Raw genomic sequence first — 27,321 nt, 5'->3', positions numbered from 1 at the left:
GACATAATTACGGATTATAATGACTTATACTGTCTTTTTATGCACGCCATGTAAACATAAAACCATGTCTGCATCTGTGATCGGAGAAATGACAAACAAGCGCTACTCTACACTGCTCAAAACTCGCGTTTGAATCGTCAGTGGCAAATCCTTTAAATATGAAAACGTACTTACAGTCTGTGAGTCAGAACAGCCGGCATTGTAGTCTACTCTGCCAGGAAACAGTCCTCCATAAAATGCGCTGCACACATCTGAATATTTGGTTTGAACTGTTCTGGAACAGTGTTGTAAATACAACTTAACCACTGATTTCTAGTCGTGTCCTCTTTTGGAAGGCCAAACAAAGTAGTTTCGCTTTCACAACGAAACACACAGCGTCACACACGGCAGGCTTGAGTGAGCGGCGGCTGGCGGGCTAGAGAACGGCGCGGCCGGCGGATTCGACGAAGGAGTGGCAGCCACATGTGACGACCCCAGGCTGGACTCCGCTTCGTCCACGGTGAAAGCCGATCCGGCGATCCACAGTGCAAAGTTGATGTATTTCCTCAGCGACCAGCACAGATCAGCTCTAGGCATGACGAAGTGGATATCGTCCTCTTTTGGAAGGCCAAACGAAGTAGTTTCGCTTTCACAACGAAACACACAGCATCTTCATGACATGGCAGCTGCGGAAACAACAATACTACAGCGAGAATAAAAGTTACGCCGCCTTTCTTTGCGTGAACATTTGGGCGGCGTTATGCAAATCTTCCCACACAGTGACGTAGACATGTGGGGGCATGTTAGAACAAGCCGTTTTAGGTAGGCGTGGTTGACTCTTAACTTTTATAAAGAATATCTCTTTGGATTTGAGACTTTAGTCTTTGCAACTTTACAGATCTTCTTTATGCACCAAGAGCTTGTAACACTCCAAAGAGAAAGGAAAATGTGAAATCACATAATATGACCCTTTTAAGTAGATACACTTCAAAAGTTTGGGGTCAGAAAGATAAAAAAAAAATCTAAATCAGTTCTGTGATGGCAAAGGTTATTTTTTTTTTAAAGTCATTACTCCAGTCTTCAGTGTCACAAAATCCTTTGAAAATCATTGTAATAAGCTGATTTTCTGCTCATGAAACATGTATTATTATTATTACAAATGTTGAAAGCAGTTGTGCTGCTTAATATTGATGAAAGTGATACATTTCCTCAGAATTCTTTGATGAATAGAACGTTTAAAAACTGCTTTTATTTGAAATATAAATCTGTTATAACAATGTGAAAGTCTTTACTGTCACTTTTGATCAGTGTAATGCAAACTTGCTGAATAAAAGTATTAATTTCTTTAAAAAAAAAAAAAAAAACCATACTGACCCCAGATTTTTCATGGTAGTGTATCTACCCTGTTTGTAATATAAGTTTTTGTAAACTCTCATAATTTTTTTTTCATATTGTTTGGGGTACTGGAGGAAGTTCAGAGCAGGTACAGAGAAATTATTAATGGGAGTGTCCCATTCAAGGTACATTTACACTTACAGTATCAATGTGTCATTTAGTTTCAGGCAGTTGCTGCTCAGCATGTACCAACATGCAGGCTTTGGGGAAAAATTGATCTATACATGACATGATTTTCAACTAACAGTTTCTAGTTAAGTGAAAGCGAAAGGTTGTGACCCTGCAGCTTGAAAAGTCAAAACGAAAATGAACCACTACTGAACATTGATTAATGTCAAGGCATAATGTGATCATTATTGAAGAAGTGGAAATACTGGCTAAGAGATGAGTGAGCTTACGGAGTAAATACATGTTGCTTTGGAAAATGAAACTGATATCTAGCTAGATGTGGGATTTCCAGCTGTTTCCAAAATTGCTGTTTGGTATTTCCCTGTCAAGCATGTGCGTTTGGGAGAGTGAATCACTGCAGTAAATTGTCAATCTGCTCTCTGTGGGATTGCAACTGTTATACACATAATATCAATGCAGTCAACACTGTTGTTTTTGTGTTAATGTTTATGTAGTTAAAGATGAAGAATTCAAACCAATATTGGACCCCACTGACTTTCATTTTATGGAGAGAAAAAAAGCACATACTGTAGGTACTTTGAAATATTATCTTTTATGATCCACAGTAGAAAGTAAGTTATACAGGTTTGGAACGACATTGTGGTGAATAAATGATGACAGAATTTTAATTTTATTGGGTGAACTGTCCCTATAAATGTTGCGTTTATTGTGAGCTCTGACATATTATTTTGTGAACTGATCAAACACATTAGTGTAGATGATGCAAATCCAATTTCCTGTCCTCTTTCCACTACAACAGAGACAGAAAGGCCCAAATTAAGATAAGAATAAACTCATTTGTTCAGTAAAGACTTTCCATTTCACAGTTAATAAGATTTCCAATCAATTTCCTGTCATCCACTGACAGTTCAATGATTGTGTGAAGCATAGAACTGATCTGCAAGGTTATTTTCCACCTTTGTGGGGGTGGGTTGGGGGTGGGGTTTTAAGACCACCACATTCTCTTTTAGTGATGTCAGTAGGATGAACCAGAGCCTGAGTGTGTGTTTGTGTTTTTAATGGAGCCTCTCAGTCAACCGCAGTCTCCCTGAACCCTAACCTGCCTGGTTCAGTAGCTAAGGTCAGACAGATGGCAGTGTGAAGGTGTGCAGGAAAGAGAGATTGAGGATGAAACCATATGGGACATGCTCTTCTTCTCACCCCGTTCAGCTACAGCCTCCCACAGATCAGCTCTTTGTGTGGTTCCTTCAGGGAGAGATAGAAAGTTTGAAAGAACGAAGACTGCCACAGAACTTCAATTGTACAAGCAAACCAACTCTCCTAGATTTTCCTGTCTTTGCTTTTCCTGTCTTTGCTTATGGAAAATAAGTAAAAACGAATGAGGAGGAGTGGAAATGTAGGAAGGAGAAAGAAAAGGAAATGACACAGGCAGTGCTCTCCTCAGACCATTTCTCCATAGTCTGCCTAAACAAGCCAGTGACAGGTGTCACAGTTTAATCGTCCCCCATTTGCTTCCTCTCAATGCCCAGTGAGTGTGTCACGCTTAAATCCATCCCCCCTGCTCCTTCTCAGTGGCGTGCTGGTGTGTGTCAGTGAAAGGCCTGTTTGAGGCGCTGTCACAGGTCTCCAGGGGTCAGACAGATGAGCTGCCCTGCTTGTATGGAGTCAGTGAGGGAGCAGATATTCTCTGAGCAGGGGGTTGACATCTCTCTTTGCGGCAGTGTCCCATTCAGCCCTATGAGGATGGCACTGACATGCAACTTCTCTCTCACTTCAGCATGAACACAAACTGTCAACTGATTCCTGCTTTTCCAGCTTACCCTTTTCTGAATTTCTCTCTCGTGTATATAAACACAGTGGATGATGTGGAAGATCAAGGAATCTTAAAAATATAGTTCACCCTTCATTCATTCCCCCTCATGGTGTTCCAATCCTGTATGACTTACTTCTGCGGAACACAAAAGATATTTTGAAGAGTGTTTCAGCATATTAGGAAAGTTGACAGGATCCAGACTTTTCAAGGTCCAAAGAGGACATTAAAGTAACTTGAAATTAATCCATACAACTGACTGGTATATCTGAAGTGACAAGATCACTTTGTATGATGAACTAATTTTATGCCCCTCTGCTCTCGAATCAAAACAAAACACTGGTCAACACATGTATACGCAGGCTACATCAAATATGGCAACACAAACTTCAAGATGTTTGGCTACTTGACCTGCAGTAACCAGTGAGATTTGACAATAGTTGAAGGTTGATTTTAAACTACTCCAGATCAGAACGGACTTTCATGTTGTCCAGCAGCTGGACTGGAGCTCCACCACTTTTCATGTGTGTGGAATAGAATGTATTTGTGTATTTGGATATAGGGGTCATTTATGGGACCCACATATCTTTGGTTTCCCTCAGTTCTGACCCTTGGTTCTGGTAACTTACACTCTTGGAACCCTGTTTTAGTCTGTTTGGATGGATTGTATGTTCCTGTGCCGAATGTTCCTGTGTGTAGAACATTTGGCTGTAAAGGAGACAATAATTGGAGAACAAATGCCATACCAAGTTTTCATTATTAACTGCAGGTGGAGACAAGTAGTTTTTATTGATGATTATCATTCTTTTTTTATTGATTATTATTATTTTATTGATTATTACTGATGCATACTGTTAAGAAATAAATATTTAAGAATTGGTGATACCTTGCAGCTATACAGAGGTTGTGTTTTCCAATAGATAGATAATTACAACTTAGAAAGCAACTTACACATTTTGAACATCTCAAGAAATATAAGCAGTCCATGATGGATCACTTCTACATATCTGATCTATAGAACATCTTTCTTAACCTTTTGAAAGCAATGTCTGGAAAAATAATTATCTTTTCTTTTCTTAGATGCACTTGGAATCTTCCTTTTTTAACACTACTTTCATGCACAGAGCAACATTGTTGTGCATATTCATCTTTTTAATGTGCACAAATAGCTGTGTTTATGCATGCTATCTGCAAACTTCAGTCAATGTATTATTTAGAGCGCACAGCTGACAACTCTAAGTGATGAGGAAAGAGAACGGGGGAGCGAATGGGAAGATACATGAATGTGACGTTTTGGACCATGAACTCATCCTGGCCCTGGCGCACGCTGGCTGACCTTCCTCTAGTTAATAGCCAGAACCAGACCAGGTGTAATCACTTTCTCCAGCCTTCCGCCAGTCTTTCCGTCCAAGGGAGAGAGAGTAAGCGAGTAGGGGGTGGGCCAGTCGAGTGGCCTCCGGCCGACCCTGCTCGCATTCCGTCGGAGCCAGCGGACGATAAGCCTGACGTGCTATCTGTCTCGCTCTTTCTCCCTGTCCGTCTCTCACAGGCTCAGTCAGTATTGGCAGGCCAAGGGAGGTTTGTATGGTAAAGCAGTAAGTCTGTGTGTGTTATGCATGTTATTCATGCTGGAAAGTGGGAGAGAGAGAGAAGGGGGGAGCTGACCCTCCGGTAACCTTGGCTTTGGTCCAGTCAGGGAGTCAGCTAGGATCTAAAGTCTGAGTCCCTCACCCCGTACCACTTCACCTTCTGTTCAGATCAGTCCCACGCCAGGGGCTATGCCCTTACGGGAGAGCATGGGGATACAGAAAAAGAGCCTGGTATTATTTTCACATTCACCCGCCCCCCCACCCCCTGTGTCTTTTTCCTCTATTTTTCTTTCCTTATTTTCTCGTTTTCCTCCTCCCTCTGGGAATTTCTACTTAAAGGCTTGACGGAGATGTCGTTTTACCGGTCTTGCCTCTTTAATAACCTCCATCTCAACCCTCATCACCTTCTTACTGGAAAGCACAATGTGTCGTAGGCCATTTACAAATGCCAATTTGTTTGTCATTAAGTAATGTAAATAGGATTTGGTGAATTCCACTGGGATAACAAGCACCAACCTGACCCTTAGTTTCATTTTGTTTTGTTTTTCTCTCTCTCACTCTCTCTTTCCCTTTCTTTGGCAGCTGTTTATCTGTTTGTCTTCATGCTGTGGTGATCATGAGTAAGCAGTATTCAGTCTGTAGCCTTTTGGTGACCCTGATCATGAGGGCTGTCAGAGTTCACGTCCATAGAGACAGCACCACACCATCAGCAAAAAAGCCTTTTATCAGATTATATCGTTATTCATGCCCTATGAAAGGGGTAGGAGTTCTGTAATGCAGGTTTATTGTCTGTCACCACACCACATGCACAAACACACGCAGATCCACATTCCATCTTCATTTTCCTACAGCAGCTGCAAGAGCCTTTTTGATTTGTCCATTTCCTGTAAGCCTCAAAAAGGATCTTTTCTTATAGACACGAGACACCCTTGACACAAATATGATTTCTGGAAACCGCCTCAACAAAAGATACTGCGTCATGCTGGTAATAAAGCGGTTTTGAATTTCCATTTCATATTTGAATATTCCACAGCATTTCATCCCATTTTAGTGCATTTTGGAATAGAGCACAATATTCAAGTTCCAGAAGTAAAAATTCCATGTTTTCTCCATGAACAAAGTGATTTTTCTACAATGACTTACAAAACCTTTGAAGACAGACCTTTAAAAAGTTATTTCAAGAAATTGTTTAAAATCCTAATTCCTGATGAAAAATTGCACTACTGTGTATGTCTGTGTGTGTGTATACATATACACTATCGTTTTAAGTGTCAGTTTGGGGTCTGTAAAAAGTCTCCTATGCTCACTAAGTCTGCATTTATTTTATCAAACCTAAGTAAAATAGTATAACCAAATGCTTATTTGGTGCTCACGAAACATTTCTTATTATTATCAAAGTTGAAAAAAGTTGTGATGCTTAATACTTTTATGAAAACCATGATGCGTTATTTCATGGATAGTTCAAAAGAAGCATTTATTTAAAATACAAGTCTTTTGTAACAATGTAAAAATCTTTACTGTCATTTTTGATCAATGTTCCATTATTGGATTTTTCCTGTAATGTGAAGGCACAAATCTTTTGTGTACATCTTTTTCTTATATATTTACCTCAGAATAATTGTAATTTATGTCAGTGTGAGTACATTAGATGACATACTGTACGTAGATCAGACACAGTACATTATTTTGACTGCGTGTATTTAAGAATGCTAAAACTCTCTAGTAAATATTTCAACCTCATTATTTTTTTCTGTTCTTTGTTCCTCTCAGCTTTCCTCTGTTTTAGATTCTTGCTACCAGCTCTTAGCTCTGACCGTTCTGTCACACTGCTGCCCCAGTAATAACTTTTACCTTGTCGGAATCCACAGGAAGGTAAAAGGGAGGTCATGTCTTCCCCAGGCCAGTTCCAAGTTTTTCAGTCTAACAGTTATTAATTATCAACAGCGACTCCTTTAAACGGTTTGTGTGGATAAAATGGACAGTGAGAATGAGCTCATCCTCCACCAACAGATATTGCTCATTCATTTATTAACACTCATTCTTAGTTGATCTGTCCTGCATTGGACCGAAAGGGCTTGTGACTGTTTTGTTGTCATTTTGACCTGGCAATAACTCTCTTTTCTGAATGGACAGGAAGTTGAAAGTGAGGCCACCTCTTCCCCTAGGCTAACGTAAACGCTGTCAAATGTCCATGAATTACAGTCTGTAACTCAATTAAAATAAGTGTCAAAACAAGTCAACCAGAAGTTCATAGAGTATACAGAGGGATGTGCCAAATCAACTGTTCTGTGACCCAAAGACTGTGTAGCACCTTATAATTTTATGTCAAATATAAAAAATGCTTTATATATAGCATAATACATTAATAATAAATATATTTATTTATAGTTGTCATATATTTATTATAAATGTATTGTTATATTATTTTTTTTATTTAATATTTGAACATTTTTCGGTTAACTTTTTGTAATACTTCTGTCATAGTTTGTCATCCGATTTTACTAAGATTTCAGTGAACCAGGTTTTTCTAAGGTTCACTTACACAGCCATTTACAATCTTTAGATGTTTCAGAAATGGGACTGTTTTACATTCTGTGGGATTTAGCCACTTTCCTCAGGTCTCTATGACCGCTTCACCACACCATAACCCCCGAGATAACTCTTCCTTTTCTGAAGAGGACAGGAAGGTAAGTTTGAGGCCAAGTCTTCCCAAGACTACGGCTCCTCAGATGTTGCAGCCTCAGGAAGAGGGCTGTTTTCGCTTGTCCCTGATGTGGCTTGCTAACAGAGGAAAAAAAAGGACTGATAACAGAACAATGACCCGAGTGGAGTTCAGCTTAGAGGCAGAGTGTATCGGCCACTGCAACCATCGCCATCTTGACCACCCACTGACCCCAACCTCCCTCATGCTTTTTGGACATGCTTAGAGTTCCCTCAGCAAAAGTTCACTTTGCAGTTAGAGATTAGCATTGTCTTGTAGTGACTTGTTCTATACACACCCAGTAAGAGAAACTCTGTATCAATTAAGTATTGCCACTGAGTTAAAAAGGTGTAACCTTAATCTCATGAACTCTTTGTATCTTGCAGTCTGTGTTTGTTTTAATTTAGACCGAGAGATGTTTGTACCCTTTTTAATCGAGTTACGGGTGTCAGAATACTTCAGGCTGGAGCTTCTGCTCTGCTGAAATCTTCTGAAGCCCTCTCGAGACTTCTGTCCGGTCTTAATCATGTAGGTCTCTGCTTCTCCTAATGTAATTATATGAGCCACTCAGTTGTGGCACAGCCCCACCATCATCCTAGCAGAGTGGACCAATGGTAAGTGGTTATTGTTAATTTTTAAACTCTGTTCAGAGTTCAGTGCCGGGTGAATTCTATTTGAATGAGCGCATCACTATGCCCTGCTCACTCTGAATCGTACAGTCTCTTTTTGGTACACCCTATATGTAGACATACTTCACTGCCATTATTTTGACATGATAATATGCAGCAAAATTCATGTTTATAGCACTTAAAGGGTAGTTAATCCAAAAATGAAAATTCTGTCATGGTTTACTCAACCTCGTGTTATTCTTATATGACTTGCTTGCTTCTGCAGAACACGAGAAGATTTTCTGAAGAATATTGGTGTCAGAACAAGATTAGACTTTCATGGTACGGACACAAAAAAAGAAAAAAAAAAACGGGAAGATATTTTTCAAAATATCTTATTTGCATTCCACAGAAGAAAGTCAGTCATAACTTTGGAGCGACATGAGGATAAGTAAATGATAACAGAATTTTCATTTTTGAGTGAGCTATGCCTTTAAGATTGTTGGCAAGATTTTTATTTTTTGGTTTTGTCTCTTATTCCTCTCTATACTCTTTCTCTTGTTTTGATTGACAGTTGCTGTTATCTCCAGCACTGGTGCTTCTAGAACTTTGTCATTTGAAAGTGTTTTTTGACCGAAAAGAAAGCACATGTTCAACATTGTTAATCCTTGATGATTAATACTTTCCCAGCGATTAAGAGCATGTATGTTTGCATAGACTGAGATTTGTGTTTGAGTGTCTCATGCTTGCTGTTTTGCTGGACGCTTTAGCGTAGTTGGAGCCTAAGCCAAGATAACCTCTATGGATAACCTCTGACCTCTGTGTGCTACTACTGTGCAAACTGAAATATGGCTTTAGAAACAGGGATCCACTTTTCCTTTTTTTTTTTCTTCAGTACCCAGATACTGCTTATCATTTTCCTCCTGGTGGACTTTGACTGATGTTGAATGATGCTTTAGTTGCTGCTCCTTCCCCTTTTTTTCTTTCCGCTGCTCTCTCTGCATTCACATGATCCAGAACCATAGATAGCTGAGCGAAGTGTTTTTGATTCAGACTTCTCTGTTCATTATCTGTGCAGGTCAATTTTAAGATAAGACGCTTTTCCTGACCTTTCTCCATAACGTTAGCAGATTTCTCACAGAAACCTCTAGAAATTACCATAAGCGGTGATCATATCAGAATGCATGGATGTTAACTAGCCACCTTTAAAAGTTGTGAGTTTGAAACCCCCTTGTTAATTGACTTGGGGTGGACAGGATGATTGCGGTTCATCATTATTTATTCTATAAAGCTACTCAGCCCACTTTTCCCACCCTTTTTATTAGCCATAGACCCAACAAATTTGTTCGTCAAAACTTTTTGCACCTCTTTCTTGCATCTATTTTTACTCCTTTTGAAAATGCTGCAATACAATGTTGATTTGAAGAAAATTAGGTATTGAAACACTTTGACAGGGAATCAGTGATAAATGTAAATTTAAGGGGGTCTGAATACTTTCCGTACCCACTGTATATAATTGAACACTTAAAATGGATAGTTCCCCCCAAAAAGGAAATGATTGCTTTATATGATGAACAGATTAAATTTATGCTTTGTCACATATAAAATTGATTAATGCACATACATGGAGAACATCAAATGTGATAAAAAAGAATCTCAAACATGCTTGACATGTGAGAACCAATTAGGTTTGTTTTTGTCTGCTACGTAAGCACGTTTGAGCTTCCGCAAGAACCAATGAAGTTTGTTATTTTGCGTTAAGCATGTACTGTTCCACTTCCATTTCCCTTTGCTCTCTGTATGTGCATTGATCAAATATTTGTTTTTTAAGCATCAAAGTTTTGGAGGAATCGACTCCAATAGCGGGACAAATCTCCCTGCAGGTTTCATTAAAAATATCTTCATTGTGCTTCAAAGATGAATAAAAGTTTTATGGGTTAGGAAGAATGTGACAAAGTATTTGATGACAGAACTTTCATTTTTGGGTGAGCTAGGCCTTTAAACTAGGAGAATTCTTATTCTTTTTACTGAGTACATCAGAGAAAACTATTTACATGTCATTTGAAGAGGCCAACAAAGCTACTTCCTATCCTCTTTGATTATCCTCTTGATTTCACTTTTTTTTCTTTTTTTTTTTTGGCTGGCATCTTTCTCTCAGATCTCATATGCTCATATTTGCTCCCAGCAGACGTTTACTGCTGCTGTATCTGTATCGGATTTGCTCGTCATTCACATTTACGACCATGCACTTAAGCTCCATTTGCTGCGGTTCAAATCACAACTCTCATACCAGCCCATTGTGACTCATCCCATGCTTAGTAGACTTTTAAAACACATTTTTATTAAGACGTAACCTGAAGCTACTCTGCCAGATAACTGAGTAGGTCCTTCTGAATATAGGACACGTTTTACTTTGGCCTCTTTTTCTGGTTGTTTATGGTGAGGGTTATTGTTATTGCTTTCTTTACTAAGCTGATCTCTCTTTTCTGTGCTGGATATTATCAATGTTATCATTATTCAGGCTCAAGCTCAACTGACTTTGGCCTGCGTGAGCCTTTGGGGCTGTCGGCCCAGTTCTAGAATGCACTAAACAATGCTGAGAGCCAGAGGGCAGCCAGAGGTGAGAGGAGAACTAACGAGAAAAGGAGTGAGAGGAGATGGCATGGATGAAGTGATAGTGGCAGTGATGGCACAAAGAGAACAAAACACTTTAGCATTAGTGACTACAGAATACAAAACTAATTGACTTTGAGGTTAAGAATGTTATCCTCTCATCTTATTTTTACTTCTACATATCAGCTCGTTCGCATTGACCTCATTAAGTCGTAATGAATAATTGTACTTCATCGACTGGTTATTCACAAGCCGTTGTAGGTGGCTACTAGGTTACTAGGGCATATGTGATCATTACATAACAAGCTCCCCACCAGAGCATTTTTAGATTTATTGCAACAGTAAAGTGGCAAATCAAACCGTGTTTTTCCAGAACGCTGCCAGAAAGAACAACAAGTCTAAGGGGAGAAAAGAATAACACTGCAGTCAATTCCCAACACCCCCAGGCTATTAACGAGAATAGCTATTCCTGCCGCGTTCCAAACAAACAAGTACGACGGTCAGAATAACTGTTATAAGCCCTTATCCAAATGGCCGAGAGTGGAGAGAGAACCAGGGTTGACGCTGAGGCTGTGAGGGAACTGAGCGCAACACACCAATGTGCAACGTCATGTTTTCTTTTTCTCTCCCTTTCTCTCCATCATTCTTTCTTTTAGAAGAATGAGAGGAAGTGATAATCCAGCGCCCGCCCGCCCCCATGCCCCAGCTCCTCTCTAGCATGGCCCTCTGTTTGTTCAGAGAGGGGCTGATAACACTATCGGGGGTCACGCTGAGGTCAAAGAGAGAGACCGAGTGGAAGTTCATTGAGAGGTGAAGGCGGGGTGGAGAGGCAGAGCGGAAAGGTGAAACCCGGGTCATGGACGAGTTTGACACACTAGCTCGCGCTATGTGGAATGCAAGTGCATTCATATTGCAAATGACAGCGGCAAAACCTGACTTCTTTCTCTCTCTCTCCTCCTCAGCCTTCCTCCCTTGGTGGGTCTGTACAGACCATGCCAGCGGGAAGAAGAGAAAAGAAAGGAACAAACAAGTTATGAATGCAAATCCAAAAATCACTTATCTTACGCAGGTGCTTATCTGCCATCGCACAGGGTGTGTGCACGTGGTTTGAAGAGCGGGTGGTTAAACTTGTTGTTTGTTAAAAGTTTGATTTCAGATGGACCTAAATAATAAGTGCTTATTTAAATGCTTTAGTCTGAAATTGTACCAGTCCGTTATTTTATCATGAACTAAAGTTGAGTTCACTTTTACTGTTATTTGGTCAAATTTACAATTGTTTTCATGGGCGAAATCCAGGCATTTCAATAGGAATCCACGCAATCGTGAATTTCCCATTAAAAAGCGAAAGAATTTCTCACACAGATTTCATAATGACTAACAGAAATCTCCTTAGTTTGGAAGTGACTTTTGTGTGAGCTGTGCTTCATACATTGATACTGTACAGTATTGATAATGGACCTTTTTGCCCGCAAAATTTCACTAATGCGATCACAGTTTAGCAGGCCATGAAATTTTGCTATTTCACTTAACAGACCTAGATAATACAATTTTAGCTTGGCTTCGTCTTAGATGTATAAAAATCAATAAAACTTCAGTTGTCCTCAGCTTTGTGTGGTTGTGCTGAAATACAGAGGCGATATGTGATATGTATTTAATCCTAGAATTTTCAATGTATTCTTGGAAAGACAGCTAAAGACTGTTTGACTATACAAAAACCTGCAGTCAATTTCACATACTTGTAGCCATGTCTTGCTGTCATGGATGTATTTTTCTCATGCACACATAGGCACACATTTTTTTGCGTCCGTTGATGTGTCTTTACGATTGAATACAGAGACTTTTGTGTAGTCATTTTCCTTTTTTCTGTTTGCAAGTTTGATGACATGTTTGATTGTGTTTGTTTGCATTCCCAGCACTGAATCTGCGTCTAAATGTGTGTGTTTGTGCGAGTGGGTTTGTTTGGGAGGGAGGAATGTGCTCTGTTGTCTATTGAGCCAGTGCTGAGGGGTGCATTTTTGGCCAGGCTCCAGCAAGGTCAGTAGCTGGCCGGGTCAATCACGGGTCATTACCGGCCCATTATCGGGTCAGGTCCGGGTGAAAGAGTGTAAATGGCTGTTCTCTCTTTAACCTCCCTCCATTCTCCTCTAATCCCCTGCTTTGTCATGTTGCTTTCCCCTGTGTCTCCTCTATAATCTCATTTAAGAGGCCCTGCTCACTTATGTAACATTGGGAGAAGTGAACTGGCCTGATCTAACAAGGGCCAGCGATGGTGTTTAATGAACTTTAATGGATCTCTCTTTGTCTTTTCTTCCCTGCACCACCACTGTCCTCTGTTTAGTTACTGGATCTCTTCACTCAGTGGGACTGGTCCACGTATCTGGCTGACTACGGCCGACCCACCTGCAAGTACCTGAGAGTCAATCCTCACACGGCTCTGGCCCTCCTAGAGAAGTGAGTCTCACACTTGTGTCACTCTCTTCTCCTCACTCATCAAACCACATGCACTTACGTCAAGACATCAGATCAGATGCAAACCATTTTTTTTTCTCTCATCTCTCATCTGTTACTCATGAGCAGGATTTCTCGGTCGTAAGTACTCTGCATTTGGTATTTATGTGATGAGAGTGCTCTTTTACATGGGTAATTTTCATTAAATGTCCAAGTTGTATTTCACCCTGAAAAAGAAGGAAAAGAAACAATATTTTAAATAGAGGAAATTAACCCTTTTTATGGTTTTAGTATTGTGACATTATTTTTATGGCAGTTAAGCATATACCTAAATTGTCATTATTATATAACTAAAAATCTCACTCTTGTAATACAGTAATGAAAAACAATCTGTCCAGATACAATGATTAATATTTATAGAATTCAAATCTAATTTTGTAAATAAAATATAAAATCTCTTTTTATTTAAATAATTTTTATACTACAAAATTAAGTACAATAATACTACCATGATGATAATATAACAATACTGATACTTACAATTACAATGTTCTTTAATAATGTACTTTGCATTTTAAAAAAATTATATCTTTGCCCAGTGTATATTAATGATAACATATTTATCAATCATCATATAAATACACAATACATACAAACACACACACACACACACACACACACACACACAAATAATAATAATATATTATTTATATTTTCTGTTTTTTTGGAGTGAAATACGACCTGGACCTTTCTTAACATTTTTTTTTTTATATTCAGTCACGTTCAGTGTGTGTTAAGTTTGTAAGGTTTGGTTCACATTATGACTTTTGCTGTACATTATATACAAGAGTGAGTGTTAATGTCAGTGTTTTGCATGCTGTCATTAAAACTCCTTACGTGTTTGCAGAATGTATGCATTCCTCAGTGTTGTGTATGTGTGCATTTGCTAGACTTTGATCACTTCTGCTTTCCTCTGTCACTCTTTTTCTTTGCCTCCCTCCTTCCCTTCTCTGGCTGTCCTCTTGTATCTGTGATATAAAGCAGCAGTGGATTGGCATTACACAACCCCACACACACACACACACACACACACACCCCCGCCTGATCCCATTAGAGCTGCACTTACCTCAGCCTTACCCTCTTGCCTCTCTGTCTCTGTGAAAGTGATCTGTATTATTTAGCCCAGCCAGGGTTAGCACACCACTAAACACGAATACTGTGTGTGTGTGTCAGGAATCAGAGCACGACTGGCTCGTTGAGGAGAAAAGCTTTCCTTTATTGGAGTGTACTTGAAAAGACAAGGATTTTAGTTGCTTAGAGGGGGGAAAGGAAGATTAAATGTAAGAACATGAGTTTTAGTTTGTTTTAAAAAACTCATCCAGTAAAATCTTGATTGTTTCTAAGTGGAGTAAGCATCCAAACTGAGGAAGTGAAGTCGGACCAGCAGTGATGTGATTGTGTATCACCTCATTGCAGGGATAGCCAATATTTCAAAGGTACTGTTGCATATCCAATTTTCTAACATTCAGAACAAGAAAAAATGTAGAATAAGAAAAATATTGTATAGAAATGCACCAAACTCCTAACAGTCATAACAAATCTTTGAATCATTTTCAGATGTACATACATGTTGCTGGGGAGAAAATGCTAAATGTAAACAACAAAATGCACGTTAACGTCGGTGTGAGGGACACAAAATATGGTTTGGATATGGTTTTATAAATGCTTAAAATGCATTTAAGATGATTGATCAATTTTGTTTTTACTACTTTTATTATTTTTAAACAAAAATTAATGACTGTTGTGAGTGTCAATTTATTTGTCAGATCCAAAAGTGATTACATTACATTAATACATTGACAATTGACAATTCTTAAGTGGCACTCCTAGTTCCCCGTAGCATCTGTCCACATTAGGCCTGTGTCCTCATCTACACAAGGTAGAAGAAAATACGAAAATTCACTTGCAGCGAGAATAAACATGGTTTGTGCCGACCACAGTATGTTTTGTGCAATGAATTATCGCCAACCAAGAGCATTAAACCATCAAAATTCAAGAAACATTTTAAACCCAGACACTCAAACTATAAAGACAGGTCTGTCTTGTGTTAATAATTTTAGTTTACAGTAAACAGTTTTGCTTCTGTGTCGGGTCGGTAGCTGATCTCCGATGTAAAATCCTTGCCTGAAGCAGAACCAGTTGAGCGTCACTTTTCTAATACTCTGTCCACCTCAATCGCCACTTCTTGTTTGTTGAACTCCAGAAGCAAGACACAAACTCTTATGCTCAGCAAAGCAAGAATTCCGCACTAGGTGGTGGTGGTTCTTATCACCATGGTAATCACAGGCGGCTCTCTGTAATAAAGCTGTGATGCATATCACTATGGCAGTACAGTCATGTGTCCGTGGCGATGGATATCTTGTCTAATACTTCTAGCGAATAAGACACGCAGGAAGAGTTGATAGATGTAGAGCGAGTGGATTTGTTCCTGGTGGTGATAATGAAATTGCTTCCGTAACAGATCGACTCTTTAACAATATTTGTAACTTGAATTGTGTTCATAAGGACCATATTCTAGACTTTGTAGTATTTTATGGTTTCCCTGAAGTTTGTAAATGTTAATTAAATGGTTTCTTGCAACAAAGTTTAGTTTTGCCCCATTCTACCTAATGTCTGACCCTTTTTTTTTTTTTTTTTGCTACTGTACCTTTAAAAAATTATATATGTACCGTTTAGGAACAGGAAGTTTTTTTTAAAGGAAATTAATACTTTTATTCTGAAAGAACACATTCATTTGATCAAAAGTGACAGTAAGACAATGTTAAAGGTTTAGTTCACCCAAAAATGAAAATTAGCCTGCGTTTTACTCATCCTCGAAGCATCCTAGGTGTATGTGACTTTCTTCTTTCAGACGAATCCAAACGAAGTTATATTAAAAATTGTCCTGGCTCCTCCAAGCCTTACAATGGGGGTAAGTGGGTGTTCGGCTGTCAACAGTTCAGAAGACGTGAAATACAGTGCGCGCATCCGTAATAAAACGTGCCTCACATGGCTCCGGGGGATGAAAAAGGCCTCCTGTAGCGAATCAATGTGTTTTTGTAAGAAAAAATATCCATATTTTAAACGTAATAAACACTTTTCTCTCACTTCCGGTATTCTGTCATATACAGAAGGTGTTCCGACAGATGACGTAGGACGTCGGCGTTACATGATTAGTGACTAGCGCGGAGAGAGAACAAAACAAAATGCCGGTCACGAATTAGAAGCACAGAACGAAGATTTGTAAAGAAGAATGTCGGACGATTTCGATATAAGCCAAGAGGAGACTGGTTTTCCTTTGCTAAAGTTAGGAAACATTGTTTCCTTTGCTCCTGCATTTCTCAGAGGCTCGCGCACGACGCCTGCGTCTTACGTCATCCATCTGCATGTCTTCTGCGTACCACAATCAGTGGAAGTGAGAAAAAAGTGTTTTTTACATTTGAAATATGGATATTTATCTTAAAAAAAGGCATGGATTCGCTACAGGAGGCCTTTATTCACTCCACGGAGCCGTGTGAGGGACGTTTGATTATGGATGCGTGCACTTTATTTCACGTCTTCTGAACTGTTGACAACAAACACCCGCTTACCCCCATTGTAAGGCTTGGAGGGGCCAGGACCATTTTTAATATAACTCGGATTGGATTCGTCTGAAAGAAGAAAGTCACATACACCTAGGATGCTTCGAGGGTGAGTAAAACACAGGCCATTTCTCAGAGGCTCGCGCACGACGCCTGCGTCTTACGTCATCCATCTGCATGTCTTCTGCGTACCACAATCAGTGGAAGTGAGAAAAAAGTGTTTTTTACATTTGAAATATGGATATTTATCTTAAAAAAAGGCATGGATTCGCTACAGGAGGCCTTTATTCACTCCACGGAGCCGTGTGAGGGACGTTTGATTATGGATGCGTGCACTTTATTTCACGTCTTCTGAACTGTTGACAACAAACACCCGCTTACCCCCATTGTAAGGCTTGGAGGGGCCAGGACCATTTTTAATATAACTCGGATTGGATTCGTCTGAAAGAAGAAAGTCACATACACCTAGGATGCTTCGAGGGTGAGTAAAACACAGGCAAATTTTCATTTTTGGGAGAACTAACCATTTAAATAAAGATTTCTATTACGAAAGATGTTACAAAAGATTTATTTTGCAATATTAAAGAATAATGTTTCGCAATATTACTATTTTGCAGTGATCAAATAAATGAAGCCTTGGTAAGTATAAGAGACTTCTTTCAGAATCGTAAAAAAAATAAAAATTAACAACCCCATACTTTTGAACGGTAGTGTTTTTGTTGACAATTAGTTTAAAAATCTTGCTAATTTTCAGTTTAAAATGAGCAAGGAAAATACTATTTTCCATAATATTCCCCCTTTCAATTTTCAGGCTGAGGACTACAGACTAATGTGTTTTTTTTTTCAATGCCTTGATGATGGGTCACTTTAGTATTTTGTCAAACTCCGAGAGCTTGGCCACGATTTGTCTGGTTGCGAATGAGAGGAATGTGCAGGCATTGGCTCAGTGATCTCCAGGCTACTGAGAAGAAGCATTTGGCACAAGTGGCAGGAAAGTGAGCAAGTTCATTAGAACCTCCATGCGGGACTGCTCCAAGGCTCCTGCATGGCACACCATATGGAGCGCCTTTCTTAACCACACAGTGGTAGTCTCAGTTAAAGTCTGTGCCCTTCCTCAAGCTCTTTAGTGGTGCAGCACTCTGTGACTGTCATGACATTAGGTTAAGTGGCCCCCTTGTTTCATATTAATTTAAGGTCTTATAAATGATGAGTTTGGATTGGTTAAGCTTTAGTGAAACAATGCTACTCTTTCATTCTCTGTTTGGTCTCTCTTTGTTCTGCGTTACTGCTAAGAGCATTTAATTATGAGGATACATGAAAGTCTAGAGTATCCAAGTGGAAGAAACCAATCCATTTTTTTCTGGTTTTGTAATCTAATGACCTCATATGCTTCATTCATTGTGTGCAGGATGAAGGACACCAGCCGCAAGAACAACATGTTTGCTCAGTTCCGTAAAAATGAACGGGACAAGCAAAAGCTCATAGACACTGTCGTCAAGCAGCTGAGAAATCTCATCGCCACCAACCAGGCCTGAGAAAGCCATCGCATCAGCACACGGCCCCACGTCTTGATGAGTTGCCACCAGACTGCGCTTGCACACCTCCAATAGTTGGACGTATTGTTCTTTTCCCACACAGACACCTGCACTATCATGCACATATATAGACGCACCTCTCTGAAAGGTACGCCTGCTAAACCATCCCGTGCCCTTGTGATATGGTATCCATGTCTTCCTATGTGACTACCTGAACACAATAAGGACAAAACAAATCACATATTGCTCTTTAAAACAGGTTTCGGTTGCCTTTTATTGTCTTGTATTGGGTGTCAAAAGGACTGTTCTCCTGTCACACAATTTGAATGGCCTTTACAATAGTTCTAAAGTATTATTTCTCTCATTTTGAATTTGACAAATAGTTACACTGTAATGTGGATATTATTTAATTGCTGCAAAGTTAAAGGAAATTGGAACACTAACTAGACTTGAATATTGCTGTCATCATTTATAACATATCAAATTTAAAGGGATAGTTCCCCTAAAAATGATAATTTACTCACCCTCCTTTAATTCCAAACCTGTATGACTTTCTTTCTTCTGTGGAACACAAAAACTATATTTTAAGAAATGTCTCTATTTAGTTTGTCCATATAATGGAAGTCAATGATTACCAATACTATTTGGTTACCAACATTTTTTTTTTCTTTTTCCATATTTTCTTTTGTGTTCTACAGAAGAAAAATTCATACAGGTTTGCAGCAACATGTGGATAAATGATGACAGAATGATCATTTTGGATGAACTATCCCTTTAATATGTGTGAGAATATAAATTAATATTCTCACAGAGGGGTCAAGGGTTCATTTGAGTGCTGATCATAATGAGTGAAGATTTACGGAGTTCTCAATACAGGGAATCTAGTTACTGCTCTTGTTAAATCTTTTATGTGTAGTAATTGTATGCTAGGCATACTTCAGCTTTAGTCTGTTACAGCCAAGACATAGATTATAGCTTAATACCTTAAAAGAACAACAGCTGTGTGGCAGATTTGAAGAAGATTAGTTTACTATTGTCATGAAAATGACCAGGTTAAGATTAAGGTTTTGCGTTTGTTGATTGGACATCAGATATGCAGAATAGAGGCTTTTGTCTCTTGTATTCATTAATTGCAAATATATCAGCCAGCATTCAATGCCAAAACTGACTGAGGATGTGTAAGGTAGGGGAACCTTCTATTATACTGGCATAGAGATAGAGAATTACAAGAGCGGGCTAATGTCAGCACATTTATATAGTCATGTGAGTTTATGTACACCACTGTACATTAAAACTAATATAAATTGCTTTAAAGTATTTAAGCAGTGTCGTCTTCCCATAACTTTGATATTTTCTCTGATAGGAATGAGGGTTCAATATTGTGTATTTCTTTTCAAATTGAGTTTTAGGGAGCAGAGATTGTTGTGTTTAAAGGGAGTTTTCTTTTTCTTTCATTTCTATTTTTACTGGCACAAAAGATGTGTGTTTGAAGCCTGTCCCTTACAATGGATGCAAAACCATTAAACTATAAAGGGAATTCTTCATTTTTAGGGACAGAATGAGTGCCATGTCAAATTATTTCGAGCTGTTTTCTGGATTCAGCTCTTTCTGTTTGTGCCTTGACTTTTTTTCATGCCAATAATTAACAGTTTTTCCCTGCACAGCACCTGGTCTTGGACATATGACCAGGGAATGGACATGAGTTGGCGTGTAAAAGCGAGCACGCATGAGTACATTCAGCCTTAGCAGACAGCTCTGATTGTAGAGAACGGTAATGACTCGAGAGAGACGCACTGTACAGATTGTTATATTAAACCACTAATGAATATTACCATACTAATAAATTCAGCAAATGCCAACAAATAAGTAATAAATCAAGAGTGTGTATTTTTTATTTTGCATCTGAATTGTAATTTTAACAGCATTTTACTTTCAGTTTGGGAACAGGGTCATGAGATTTGATTGATTGATTTTTGTATTATTTGAATGCTATTATAGTATTTATTAATATTTTATTCTTTTAAGGTTTTCGTTTAAATTTTTTGTATTTTTAGTGATTTTGACTTTTTTTTTATATATATATATATTTCTGTTTAGCTTTAATTTAGTTTCAAGTTAACTAAGTTTCAATTTTAGTGATTTTATCACTTCAACTTATTTTATTTTAGTTAGTTGCTAAGGCAGCATTTGATTTAATATTTAATTTTACTTTGTCAGCTTTATTTCAATTAACATTTTTTTTTTAAAGTTTAAGTTAACAATGCATGTAACGTGTATATACACCATTCAAAAGTTTTGAATCAGTTAGATTTTTTTTTGAAAGAAGTTTGTACTTTAATTCAGCAAGGATGCTTTAAACCAAAAGTGACACTAAAGACATTTCAAATGCTACAAAAGATTTCAGTTTCGAAATCTTAGTCTCCACAACTGTTTTTAACACTGATAATAAATGTTTCTTGAGCATCATATTTTAATGAAGTATATCGCCATATTTGAATGAAGTCTGGAATAATGGCTGCTGAAAGTTCAGCATTGCCATCTCAGGAGTATATTACAATAAAGTTGTTTTGGTTTTCTAATTGAATATATTGTCATTTAAATTGCAATAATATTTCACATTTTTACTGTTTGATCAAATAAATACAGACTTGGTCAGTTTTCAGTGCATTGTTCTAAAAATATTTTAGAAGCAGAAATTGAAATTTCTTTTTTCAATCATTGTCAGTTGCCTCGGTTAATTTTAGTTGAGGGGAAAATCTCAACCTGACAATTTGTATATTTGATTTCCTGTACATCAACATCGAGATTCACAGAAGACAACCCGATTGTTAAAAGAGAGAGAACTGACAAGACAAAAGGTTGTCAGTGAAAGTGAAGTGAGAGTGTGGGAGAAGATGGAGTGATAAGGGAAGAGAGGAGAGACAGCGAGCGCTCGTTCTTTTACTTTCAGTTTGGGAACAGGGTCATGAGATTTGATTGATTGATTTTTGTATTATTTGAATGCTATTATAGTATTTATTAATATTTTATTCTTTTAAGGTTTTCGTTTAAATTTTTTGTATTTTTAGTGATTTTGACTTTTTTTTTATATATATATATATTTCTGTTTAGCTTTAATTTAGTTTCAAGTTAACTAAGTTTCAATTTTAGTGATTTTATCACTTCAACTTATTTTATTTTAGTTAGTTGCTAAGGCAGCATTTGATTTAATATTTAATTTTACTTTGTCAGCTTTATTTCAATTAACATTTTTTTTTTAAAGTTTAAGTTAACAATAATAACACTTGTCCAAATGTGCACTAACCACAGGTCAGTGGCTCTGATAGCCTTAAAATTTGTATAAACTTAGGTCAGTTAGTTTGAATTTAATTGATTGAATGAAATAATTCTCAGTCAAATAGTATCATAGTATGCTTGACATATGAAATATGAAAGCAGTGCGGTGGAGCATTACAGTGGTCAATGATTTTTGATGAGACCTTAGATGACCTAGAACCACTTGATGTACACCACTCTTCCCTCTTTCCTCCCACTCTGTCTTATTCCATCTTCTGCCTTTTCATTGTGACAAAACCTGCCCTATCCAATTTTGTGCAATCACTGTCCCATCATGCAGCGAGAGATGCCCCCTGCCACCGCCATTTATATCTGTGTGGAGAACGTTACTGAGCTGTGACCACACCACAAACACATTTTCCTTTTCCGCTTCTTCATTCTCTCAGACGAGACACCGTGGCCCTCCGGGTCTGTTGGTCTCCCACATGTTTTGAGAGAGTCGGGCAAAACAAATCTTTTGGGGCTCACTTGAGCGCGACATGCTTTTTGTTGGGGTTCAGGAACCGAGCAGTGCCAACTTATAACCGGATGATGAATCCTGCCTCCTACTGCCCATCTCAGTGCCCGTCTCCCTCCCTCACGCCCCAGGACCGATGGCGAAGTTCGGAAGTTCTGGCAGTTACGGCCCTGTTGAGCCAAATGTAAGACTGAAGATTAATTGTTTCTTCTTACGGCCCAAGATAAAGGACTTGTTGAATGATTTATACTTTTGTCATATAACCCATGGTGAGGGAATTTGGTGATGCAGTCCTCTTGGAAAGTTTTCTGTAACGCTGCAATAGGCTGTAATTTTATGCTAAACGTCCACAGACAATGGTGACTTCACATCCTGTGTGAGTTCAAGATGACTTGAAGTCACATTCACTGATTGATTCTGTTATTTAACCCTTTCCAAGCTAAGGACCACTCAAAGGATAGAGAAAAGGAGCAGGGACCTCCATATTTTATAAAGCTGAGTATAGCATTTTAAGCCTGACATAAAATAACACACACATGGTACAAAAATACAGTACATGTACCTGTATTCAAAAAGTTGATGGACAGTAAGAATTTTTTCCCAACAGGGATGCATTAACTGTATTACAGTACATTGTTTCATATACTTTATGTTTGGTTAAAGCTTTGTGCGTGTGTTAGAGAGAAGGAAAGAGATGACAGATCAAGATCAGGCTTCACATTTGCATGTTGTTTTTAGCAGAACAAAAAGATTGTCCTGTGTCTTCTAACAGGCCATTACAAAGAAGACGACGGATGATCTGCCAGAAACAGATGTATCTCTTGCTTCAACAGATGTTGTGATCTCCCGGATAGTGCTACAAAAACACATCAGGATGAAACAAATAATGTGTGACTGAGAAAATGTCTTCATTACGGATCATGCCCTTCTGCATGCACAATTAAGGAATAATTAAGGAAAAATTGGCAGTGTAGAGTCAAATTATTTAAATAATTATTAGAAGTAGTTTTTTAAAATCACATTTTAAATTTTTATGCAGGTACTGCGAAATACGAATGAACTACATGTGTATTTAATAATTATAACATAGAACTGCTTATTACCACGTTGTTAGCGCTGTATATAACTAGTATATTCAGATGCTGAGAGGTCCAGGGTTTTACATAAGTTTGCTTTTTGCTTGTTTGTTGTAAAGTAGAAAATTCCCATTAAGTAAATATGTTGCACATCATTTTATTTTCCACATACATAAAATTAGTCTGCAATTTCAGTAATTTTTTTGTCAGGACGTGTTAAGAGATCATGTAGATATTTTCTATTAGCAAACGTGGGAATATCATGATGTACATGCTTGTGTTTGTTAGATATCCAAACATTGGCAGACCTTGTGTTTACAGACACCACTCTGGAAATTTCAGTATTGCTTTAGAATATGGTCAAAATGTTAAAATCTTGATATCAACCCAAGATGAATGGAGGTTCAATGTCATTTAGCATTTTTGCCATCTGATAATGAATTCACTCTAGAAATATTTATTTTACTAACTCCTCTTAATTAAAAATAACCTGCATGTTTATATGCCTTTATGTAAGAGATTGTTAAAATCTGTGAGTGTGTTTGCAAATGGGTCAGATGAAACAGCAGAAGAGGGAAGAACAGTGGTGGGATGTTTGCATCGTGTCTGCCATGGCTTCATATCTGACTGATTATGGAAATATGGTGATCTGTGAACTAATCTCAGTCTGACTCTTTCTCTTTATGCCACAGTTTATCTGTTCACTACCAGAACAGTGACCAACAATCCCTTAGCAAACTGATCACAGATGTATTTGATGTTGACAGACAGCATACTTATTTTTGCATTGGGATTGCTGAACCCCAGTGTAAAAATCAGACTCGTGTAATTAAGCAATGTGTCATATAAATGTCTACACTTTAATCAGGGAATTGTAAAGTGGTTTATGTACATCAAAACCTATGTTGCCCGTTCCCCTGGTTTTGGTGTAATGACATCAAGATTACACCAAATATATATATATGAGTGATAAGGGAAGAGAGGAGAGACAGCGAGCGCTCGTTCTCCTCTCCTCCAATGAAGATGGATGGCAGCCCACCCTCCCTCTCTCAGTGCTGCTGGGAGGTTATTGATGGGCTCCGGGAGTCAAAGGTTACAGAAACAAAACTGGCTTCCTCTGTGCACTCTCTGTGTGTCCTCCCCTTCAGTCAAGGTGTTTGGGAGGGATTTTGGGAGGGGCTCGGGTTTAATTTGAACACTGACAGTGACACACACCCCGGTTCCTACACAGGCCTGAAGGGGCCCATCTATCATTGATGTGAAGCACTGAGGGTGTGCGTGAGTTTGTGTGCGTGTGTGGGATTGGCAATTTATTGTTACATGGACATGCTAATAGCACTGGCCCCCACAAAGCCAATGGGCAGTGGGGGTTATCATTGAGCCATCCATCTCCATCCACCTAGCCACTCAATCACTCCACATTTTACTCTTAGTTAACACTGTTTGTGTGGTAAATCTCCACCAGTCTTCTACAATATAGCCATAAATAATACCTTGTCTACTCTGAATTGCTTTAGCATCAACTTATTGACCAAACCATTTTGTTTCAGATTCTGAGAATCAAAAGTCTACTATTACTTTAAAGGCTCTCACACAAGATCTGTTCTCCAGCATCTTCACATATGGCCAGTGCTCCAGGAATTGAGATGCTTGTGCTTTTCATTTTTACAATGTCATGCCGCTGTATTTTGTTCAGGGATGCTCATTTCCTTCAAAAACTTATCTTGTCGTGTTTAACAGTTGTTTACCTATGAGTGACTTTTAGGACATAAAGCAGGGTATAAATGAGGAATCTGTTTAGTTCTGACCATAATAATAGTTGAACCAGTCTCATGCTAGAGACAAAGGACCTGGCATTTTGATTCTTCCCTCTTTTAGACTAAATTGGATTGAATGACTGCTTTGGAATGTAGTTGCTAGGAATTTAGGTTAGATTAGATTTGGACTCCCTTAGTTGTCAGATTCTTTTGGGTCCTGTTACTGTCCAAATGCTTATATCTCCATTTTAGATGCTTGACCTGAAATCTAAACCTCTCCTCTTAAAAATAATGTGATTTAGGGTTTCAATAACAATTTTGATTCAGAGATTTCATGCCAAAGCTGAAGGGTATGTCAAAAAAGGGTTAATTGTTTCCTCTTTAAACTGCTATTTATATCAAAACTACTCCCATGTTCTTCAAAAAATCCTAAAAAAAAAAAAGTTTTCAACACCGATCACAGTAAAACATGTCTGAATGTTCAGCTTTTTGCCATCACAGTAATAAATTACATTTTAAAATATATTAAAATAGAAAAGTTATTTTAAATCATAATAAACAATTATTGCAAAAACAGTGTATCAAGTTTATCAAGGTTGGATTTTTTTTACCTCAAGTTGAAGTTCTTAGAACAGGGTGTCCAATCCTCCTCTTAGAGTGCTAATGTCCTGCAGATTGTAGCTCCAACACACTCACCCAGACGTTTCTAGCGAGTCTGAAGACCTTGATTAGCTCAGGTTCAGGTGCGTTTAATTAGGGTTGGAGCTAAAGTCTGCAGAAAAATGGCCCTCCATGAGAAGGTCTGGCACGAGATATACTCTTTGGTTAGCAATATGGCCTCAGCTGGTGTAGATACAACATTTAAAATGATTTGCCTAAACAGGCATTGTTCCTGGCTCAGTATCCTTGTTGATCCTGGAACATAATTTCAGCAACAATTCTCTCTGATTTTTAGAGGGACATTAGGTTTTGCACTGTGCGTCTATAAATAGGTGTGAGATATTGAGTCACTGAGCGTGTGTGTTGTTTGTCTTCTGAGGCATTGACTCTTCTGTGGAATTGTGCTCTCCTTATGTTTGCCCACTTCAGAGTCACTTCAGTTACGGCCGATTTCGATTTCACTCACAGATGTTTGTAAGTCAGGGAACAAAACAAGAACATATGCTGGCTAAATTAAGAGAAGCAAACAATGACGAAACATTTTTCAAACATGTTTTGCTCTGACATCCTGACAATATTAAACATTTACTTGAGTTGTTACTCAGCTATTAGTTATTATTTATTTGGTTGTTTTTTGTCGGAGGTATTGGACAGTAGTGTTTGGGACATTTATAATAATTATTTTCTAATAATGTATATTTATATTATAAATGATAAAAGTAGTTATAATAAGTAATCATTTCTATAATACTAAAATACTAATACTAATTTGATTAGCATAAACCCTGAGAGGGATTTTAGTTAATTTGTTCCTGTCTTAGATATCCTACTACTGAAACAGTCTTACAGCAAAACTGAAGGGGATCCACAAGAATATAGTCATTTCTCCCTCATCTGTTTCTTCTCTGCTCCATCTATTAGCAGGTCACAAATGTGCTTGGTTTCCCAAAGTGAGGAGATGTGCCGAATTTCTGGATTTTGCCACATAAATTTTTTTTTTTCTCTCATTCTCAATTCTCATTTACCAGGAAACAAGCTGATACGTGTGCATTCAGAGGAACAGACATATTTAAACAGTCTGGAGCAGGGTTTTCCCCTCTGAGAAAACATACAAATACAAATGATCTTACACTTCACTGATGTTTTTTAAAGTAAATTATAAACAATAGAATTCAAATGAATCATTAACTATTGTAACATTTGTTGTTATTTATCAGTTCTCTTTCAATTTTAAATTTCATTGATTTATTTTCAGTTTTCAAATGTAGTTTTTAAAAACACTGTAAAAATGGTTCTATTGGTTAACTTTAAGTTATCTTATACCACAAAACGGTAAATATTTTAATGTGGCATTGCATGTAATTCTAAAATACAGTTGTTGTTTTTTTTTTGCGAACAAAAACTATGAATTATCATATAATTACAGAGAAAAAAAGTAAAAGGACATTCCCAGAAGTCCCTGCATGACAAATGGTATATAGTTTTGTTTATTCTTATTCTTGTTATCAGTACTGTACATTAGGATGTTTTGTGTTACATTTTGTCTTATTTAATTGATATTTATTGCATTATTTTAGTGTTGTGTGTGTGTTTCCCTGATGCCATTTT

At 38.0% G+C, this 27,321-nt stretch overlaps 1 protein-coding gene across 4 annotated transcripts in view; it reads left to right on the top strand.

Annotated features, from left to right (window-relative positions):
- Nucleotides 1-18,967, top strand: part of LOC107668338 (exocyst complex component 6B-like) — a 99,948-nt gene extending 80,981 nt beyond the window's left edge. For all 4 annotated transcript variants that reach the window (XM_016460191.1, XM_016460197.1, XM_016460183.1 and 1 more), the window contains 2 exons: nucleotides 13,163-13,275; nucleotides 18,301-18,967. In XM_016460191.1, the coding sequence (XP_016315677.1) occupies nucleotides 13,163-13,275; nucleotides 18,301-18,427 (240 nt within the window). In that variant the 3' untranslated portion in view covers nucleotides 18,428-18,967. The remainder of the gene's footprint in view (nucleotides 1-13,162; nucleotides 13,276-18,300) is intronic.
- Nucleotides 18,968-27,321: the final 8,354 nt, after the last annotated feature.

Source organism: Sinocyclocheilus anshuiensis, unplaced genomic scaffold, assembly GCF_001515605.1.
Source record: "Sinocyclocheilus anshuiensis isolate Anshui unplaced genomic scaffold, SAMN03320099.WGS_v1.1 scaffold337, whole genome shotgun sequence".
In the NCBI taxonomy this organism is placed as follows: Eukaryota; Metazoa; Chordata; class Actinopteri; order Cypriniformes; family Cyprinidae; genus Sinocyclocheilus; species Sinocyclocheilus anshuiensis.
The sequence above is the reverse complement of the archived record's forward strand: the minus strand, read 5'-3'. Positions and strand labels throughout refer to the sequence as shown.